Genomic DNA, 7,692 nt, shown 5'->3' with positions numbered 1-7,692 from the left:
CTCTCTCTCTCTCCATAGGGCTCTGGTCAGAAACAGTACACCATATGAGGAACAAGGTGTAATTTGGGATGTAGCCAGTGACTGCTGGTGGGCTGATCCTCATCGAGCTGTATTCAGACACAATCAGACTCTTTTTTTTTTTTTTTAAGGTGCTCCCTTCTACACACACGCAGGCGCGCGCACGCACGAGCACACACACTTTTAGAGTCTAAATAAGGAACAGACAGAGGAAACGATCATGCTGTTTATCAAAGTATTTTTTTAGCCCGTTATCATGCAGAAGCCAGCTTCCTCATATTTGTGGGTTGCTATGGTTACTGAGTGTCTGTTGTTCTGGTTATTAAGTGAGATATTCGATGGAAACTTTGATCATGGGTTTAAGGTATTGTAGTGATTTAGAGGGAACAGCCTCACTGAGACTTGAACCAGCAATCATGCCCCAGCTGTGCCATAGAGACACAGACCTCTTAGTAGACGTTATTGATCACAGACACATACTGATATCCGGCTTAATTGGATCACTTAATGCTGGGACCTTGTGTATGCATTGTCAACCAATTCTCCCCCCCCCCCACCCCCAAGGTGAGGAGAAATGTCGATTTTTCTCCTCTTGGCAGATCAGACAGTGCTTCCAGGGACAATAGCAGGATTAGAGGTGAATGGAGGAACTCTTCTATGGTACATAATACCTTAACAACTGTTACTAACGGATTTACAATTCAGAGTTGAGGTTATTTTGGTCAATATTTATCTGTTGTTGTTTCCCCCTACTGTCTATTTTCCTCTCTCTGTCTCTGTGTCTTTTCTCTTTGTCTTTGTCTCTCTCTCTCTCTCTGTGTCTGTCTCTCTCTTTGTCTCTCTCTTTGTCTCTCTTCTCTCTCTCTGTCTCTCTGTCTCTCTCTCTGTCTTTTCTCTCTCTCTGTCTCTGTCTCTCTGTCTCTCTCTCTCTTCTCTCTCTCTCTCTTCTGCTAGCCAAGTCATAGACACACAAGTTTGTATTCGTTCGGTGTTCCTCTGTTTTTTAAATGACACAGCAAAATGGAAATGATCTCCCTCTCTCAGATCCCTTACAGATCACAGCTAAGGCTGTGAAGAGCTGAGACTGGAGGCTTTAAGTAGACACACACACACACACCTACACCTCCAGCCCCTCTCCCTTGACACTCCCAGGAACCTAGTCACTCCAAAGATGTTCAACATTTCCAAACAATTGTGGACAGACAAACACACAGCGTCCTGTCTATGAATGCAGCATGATTGAACATCCCTGATCATCCCTATTGCCTCTGATCTGGAGGACTCACTAAACAGAGAACATCCCTGATCATCCCTACTGCCTCTGATCTGGAGGACTCACTAAACAGAGAACATCCCTGATCATCCCTACTGCCTCTGATCTGGCAGACTCACTAAACAGAGAACATCCCTGATCATCCCTACTGCCTCTGATCTGGAGGACTCACTAAACAGAGAACATCCCTGAGCATCCCTAATGCCTCTGATCTGGAGGACTCACTAAACAGAGAACATCCCTGATCATCCCTAATGCCTCTGATCTGGAGGACTCACTAAACAGAGAACATCCCTGATCATCCCTAATGCCTCTGATCTGTCGGACTCACTAAACAGAGAACATCCCTGATCATCCCTAATGCCTCTGATCTGTCGGACTCACTAAACAGAGAACATCCCTGATCATCCCTAATGCCTCTGATCTGGAGGACTCACTAAACACAAATGGTTTGTTTGTAACTGATGTCTGAGTGTTGGAGGGCGCCCCTGGGTATCCATACATACATTGTCTGGTTTGCTTCATGTAAGGAGTTTGAGTATGTTTAAAGCGTATTTAAAACCAAATACTTTTACTGGAGTAGTATTTTACTGGGTGACTTTTACTTGAGTCATTTTCTATTAAGGGATCTACTTTTACTCGAGTATGACAGTTGCGTACTTTTCCCACCACTGACAGTATTCAGGGAACAGGTTTCCATCTGGGAGCCACGCTCTGTCTCCGCGGGGTGATTCTCACGGTCGGATGAATCCATTGTCTACAGCCGTTGAGCTGAGTGGGTTTTTCTCAAAGACATCTGAGGTCAACTGCTAATTTATCTCTTTTATCCTCAGTCGATATACGAAACAAATGTCAGGAACCAAGGGAATTACAACAAGATTTTACGATTTCAACCAACTCAATGTCATTATTATGTATCCTATAAAGTAACCATCTGTGTTATTTTGAGGTTTAATTGAAGTTTTGTGGGTAAGCTGTAGACTTTAATGTGCTGTGAAGCTTGTAGGCTAGTTGTCTAACTGGCTCGGTGCGAGGTTGTTTACATTTAGACAGGGGTGCGCAGCGTCGAGAGCAGTTGACAGGTTCGCTGTCGCCGAAGTTGGTGTTCTTCTGACGAACGGGAAAGGAACACTCCGAAAAATATTTGATTCGGTGTTTTTTTTAAAGAGAATTTGGTTATTTTCCCTTTTACCTTTGAATAACGTGTGAAAAGTAGCTGGAATGAACCGGAGAGATTAATCCTGGAACCAAGGGAGACGGAGAGAGAGAGAGGGATATTTCACCAGTGGTTTGGTAAGCACTTCTCCCGAACATGAAGGAGAAAAGTCGGGATCAGAGCTTTTCTGACTCCCGGGAACTAGACGGGTCTTATGATCCGCTCACCGGTAAGTAGATAATCATTTTCCTTTTTCGTTTGGATTATTAATTGCAATGGATAAAAAATGTGAAAATATATGCTAGTTGAAGTTAGTTTGCTGACCTGGCTTTTGGTAGGCTATCTTCTCTGTCTCTGGATATGACGTCCTTATAATAATAAAAATAATACTAATAATCATGATGTAAATGATGTGCTTCATTTGGTGGCCAAATCAATGACTTAAATCAACCTATTAACAGCATGAAAACTGTGCTGCACAAAGCAAAGTGGAGGACAATCACATATGTGTTTCAAACTGAAATAATCGGACAGATGGGCCAGTAATACACTTCTTCCCCCATAGCGTTTAATTTTTTTTTAAATGTCACAGCGCGTGCCGCGTGGCCTGATTTGATGAGTCAGCAGCGGCGGTTTAACGGTCCAACTCCATCCCGGACCCCGAGCGGTAGTTTGACGAGCGGGCGGGAGAAATGGGATCCACCGATATGGATAATTTCCCTGCCTAGTCATAAGTTCTGCCGGCTCTCGCGACACGGGCAACCGACCAAGGTCACTGTTAAGGGCGCCCTGGGATAATGGCACGGGCGGAAAATGAATGAATTACTGTTGATTTTAGGGGGTTGTTTCTAACGAATGATGAACAGTCTATTGTTAGTTAGCGGACGAGGGCTGCATCTCAATCGTCTAAGGTAGCGCCGTCTCTCCTCATCTCCTCTCCTCCATTTATAGTCAAATATATTGAGAGAGGTGAAAACATGTAGACTGAGGTATTCTCTCGAGACATACGGTTTGCTTCCGGCAATGTATCCATGCTCCAGGCTTACGACCAGGTCTGAGTCACGTGGCGCTCTCCATGGTCCTGAACATAGAAATATCATCCATTCCATTTCTATGGTCCTTGTAGTGTTTGGAGTTTGGTCTGTTTGAACGGGAGAGAGGTGGGATTGGTTGTTCCTTCCTTCCTTCCTTCCTTCCTTGCTTCCTTGTTCCTTCCTTCCTTCCTTCCTTGATGTCCTTCCTTTCTTCCTTCCTCTGTTCGATGTATTGGTGGAAGTGGTATGTTTCTAACTCAACCATCCCTCTCACTTATTAGGGGACATTTTAAGGAGAGGAGATGAGGAAAGGAAGCTAGTTAAGCCAAGAAAATATTGTCACAGAGCCCTTGGCTCACTATGAGTGTGATCTAATGACAGACACGTTTGTCCATCAAATGTCACAATTTGAGGTGCCTCAGTCTGTTAGCAACAATTTCCACCTCCCAACTGTTGTTGTACTGTTCTTCCCTTGACTGTGGTTGCATGCCAAATGGCACCCTATTCCCTATATAGTGCACTACGTTTGGGTCAAAGTAGTGCTTTATGTAGGGAATAGGGTGCCATTTGGAGGCTCAGCCTGGGAAGATAAAAGTATAATTTGAGACAAGGAGGGATCAGCCAATGTTTGGTTGCAGACACACTCATATTCATTTTCTATTAAATGCTCTGTGTGTGTGTCTGTGTCTGTCAGTGTGTGTGTGTGTGTGTGTGTGTGTGTGTGTGTGTCTGCTCCGATAACTCTAGTCTTTTGTTCTCTCTGACAGATTGTCAAACAGCTCCCGAAATACTGCAATTCTCATTCTACAAAAGTCTCTGATAACGCAATCATTATTTGATCATTTACAGGAAGGAGTGTTAGACAGCGAGTGCATTCCAAATGGATCCCTATTGAGTGCATAGGGTCCTGGTCAAAAGTAGTGCACTATGTAGGGACCAGGCTGCCATGTGGGACTCAGACAGAGTGTTAGACGACAGATTTTGATATGGTGATAGATCTGGTCCCAGATCAGTTTGTGCTCATGTTTGGCATGACAGTTGTATAATGAGTTGGAAGAGAGAAGAAGAAGTGTTTATTTCCAGCTTTGTCCACCGGTGTGTCTTTTCATCAGAAAGGATTGCTAATGGTACCTTCATGTGTACAGCATTAATGTTCCCAGATCTTTTATTCATTAGATTTTATGTAGATGTTATTTTTTTCCAAACGCTATATTTGTTTAGGTGGAAAGGAATGTTTGTATCCTGTGCATTTGACTGTGATCTGTGTCCGTCTCACCAAGCTATCTTAAGATGGATGGATGAATAGATGAGTGACAGATGGATGGATGGATAGATGAGTGAAAAATGGATAGATGATTGAAAGATGAATGGATGGATAGATGAGTGAAAAATGGATAGATGAGTGAAAGATGAATAAATGGATAGATGAGTGAAAGATGAATGGATGGATGGATAGATGAGTGAAAAATGGATAGATGAGTGAAAGATGAATGGATACATTACTGAAAGATGGATGACTCTATTTCTCTATCCTCTATTTCTCCAAGGGTTAAACATGCTACATGTGTGCGTGTGTGTTCCTCCATCTTGTGTGTGTCTTGCATCAATAACTTCAGGTGGATAATAATGATGAAGCGATATAAAGAGATCATCATGAGAACATGTTTGTTTTATTATCCTTGTGGCACCAGACAACTGATTTCCATTCAAAATCCCATTGTCCCTAACCCCTAAACATGACCCCTAACCCCTAAACATAACCCCAAACCCCTAAACATAACCCCTAACCCTAATTCTAACCTTAATCCTAACCCTAAACCTAACCTCTCAGCCTAAAATAGCCTTTTTCCTTGTGCAGACCGGCAAAATGTCGCCACTTGGATAGTAAAACCACACACACACACACACACACACACACACACACACACACACACACACACACGTACATACGCACAAACACACGCTGACGTGGAAACCGTCCACTAGGGGCAACAGTGAGCGCTGTTACCTTCCAGTAGTTTTTGGTTTTGCTCGGGTGATGTGGACGGGGATGGTGGATGGCCGTAAGCATCTGCCTCTGGTTCAGAAGGTTACATGTTCCAACCCAGTGATATTTTAGTCATAACCCCCCAGAGTGGTTGTCCGCGCCCTCGCAGAAATCTAATACAAATCTGTGGGTTTCAGCTACAGATCTGTTTCATTGGCTGTTTGTGACGAACACCGTATGTTGGATGGGTAGAACAGAGAGCTAAAGATCTGTTTGTGGCGAACACCGTATGTTGGATGGGTAGAACAGAGAGCTAGAGATCTGTTTGTGGCGAAAACCGTATGTTGGATGGGGAGATCAGAGAGCTAGAGATCTGTTTCATTGGCTGTTTGTGGTGAACACCGTATGTTGGATGGGTAGAACAGAGAGCTAGAGATCTGTTTGTGACGAACACCGTATGTTGGATGGGTAGAACAGAGAGCTAGAGATCTGTTTGTGACGAACACCGTATGTTGGATGGGTAGATCAGAGAGCTAGAGATCTGTTTCGTTGGCTGTTTGTGGCGAACACCGTATGTTGGATGGGTGGATCAGAGATCTGTTTCATTGGCTGTTTGTGACGAACACCGTATGTTGGATGGGTAGATCAGAGAGCTAGAGATCTGTTTCATTGGCTGCGTCTCAGTCCACCGACGTAACACTTCCACGCCTGCTGTGACGGAGCTGGAGGGGGGTTTGTCAGACCATGAGACATCTCCAAAAACACTCTTCTCACAACATCGTCTGAACGCTTTGGCCTAAAAACCCTTCGGTGGAAAGATGAGACTCTCATGAACATGATGGTGTTCTTTGTTTTGCTCTACGACCCCGACTAGCGTTTTGGGACTCGTCTGAAGTCGGTACAGCCGACTTCTGTCTGTCGTGTCCAGTGTGGACTACACACTACTATAACCCCTCTGTGTAAAGGTGAGATTCTCACTAACCCGTGTTGGTTGGTCCCCCAGTACCAGATGAAAAAACATTCTGTATATTGAGACTGTTTAGTGCACAAAATAAGGGGTTAAATACATCTTTTTAAAATTATAATAAAAAAATGTTTGTTTCCTGATTTCTCAGATATAGGACTGGCACTTCAGAATAAACTTCCTTTAGATTTTTGGGGGGGACTATCTATCCATTGTTCCTTGTAGTGAATCTGTTATTCAATGTGTTTGTATGGGCTAATAGCAGTACGGCCAAATAAACGTTTTCATCAAATCATTTTTTTCATATATGTTTTTTATACTTCGGGGCGGCAGGGTAGCCTAGTGGTTAGAGCGTTGGACTAGTAACCGGAAGGTTGCGAGTTCAAACCCCCGAGCTGACAAGGTACAAATCTGTCGTTCTGCCCCTGAACAGGCAGTTAACCCACTGTTCCCAGGCCGTCATTGAAAATAAGAATTTGTTCTTAACTGACTTGCCTGGTTAAATAAAGGTAAAAAAAAAAAAAAAAAAAAAAATAAAAAAAAATAAAAAAAAAAAAACTTCAAAGGGTCTTAACATTCAAAATCAAAAATCAAAATGATCCTTGGTATGACCTTCTTAAAACAATTCCATATCAAATAGCAAAATGATCCTTGGTTTGACCTTCTTAAAACAATTCCATATAGCTTAGTAGTATCCCCTTAGACAGGGCTTAGACAGGGCTTAGACTCTGGTGGGTTAAGCCTGTCCCAACCTTAACCGTACTTACCTCAACCATTTGGAGTTAATGCCTAACCTTTAGAATTCTGAGTTTAGGCCTAACCTTTAGAATTCTGAGTTAAGGCCTAACCTTTAGAATTCTGAGTTAATGCCTAAACTTAACCTTCAGCACTTTGAAATGTGATGTTTGAGGAACGTGGATGTCTAATTGTGATGTGAGAGCGTGTTGCTTTCGTAACCCAGGTTTTAATCGCTCCTCTCTTTCCCACGGTAAATTAAACAACTCTATAACACCACAGAAACCTGCATCGCCGGCTCAGATCTGAATCTCAGATTGGTAATCAATGGGATTCCTGGAGGGGCCTTAGTCAGAGAGTGTGTGTGTGTGTGTGTGTGTAAGGTAAGTGTGTGTGTAAGGTAAGTGTGTGTGTGTATCAGTGTACTGTGTGTGGTTTGCAGTTCAGAACGTTGGGACCACGGGCCACATAGGAGCTGTCAATCCCACGACAGCACAGCAGCTGGCCTGCTATGGAAAAACAAAC

At 43.3% G+C, this 7,692-nt stretch overlaps 1 protein-coding gene across 2 annotated transcripts in view; it reads left to right on the top strand.

The window, feature by feature from the left end:
- Positions 1 to 2,360: 2,360 nt before the first annotated feature.
- Positions 2,361 to 7,692, top strand: part of LOC139370021 (A-type potassium channel modulatory protein KCNIP2-like) — a 32,312-nt gene continuing 26,980 nt past the window's right edge. For both annotated transcript variants that reach the window (XM_071109314.1, XM_071109311.1), the window contains exon 1: positions 2,361 to 2,676. In XM_071109314.1, coding sequence (XP_070965415.1) covers positions 2,604 to 2,676 — 73 coding nt within the window. In that variant the 5' untranslated portion in view covers positions 2,361 to 2,603. The remainder of the gene's footprint in view (positions 2,677 to 7,692) is intronic.

The sequence above is a fragment of the Oncorhynchus clarkii genome, chromosome 17 (genome assembly GCF_045791955.1).
Source record: "Oncorhynchus clarkii lewisi isolate Uvic-CL-2024 chromosome 17, UVic_Ocla_1.0, whole genome shotgun sequence".
Taxonomy (NCBI): domain Eukaryota; kingdom Metazoa; phylum Chordata; class Actinopteri; order Salmoniformes; family Salmonidae; genus Oncorhynchus; species Oncorhynchus clarkii.
The sequence above is the reverse complement of the archived record's forward strand: the minus strand, read 5'-3'. Positions and strand labels throughout refer to the sequence as shown.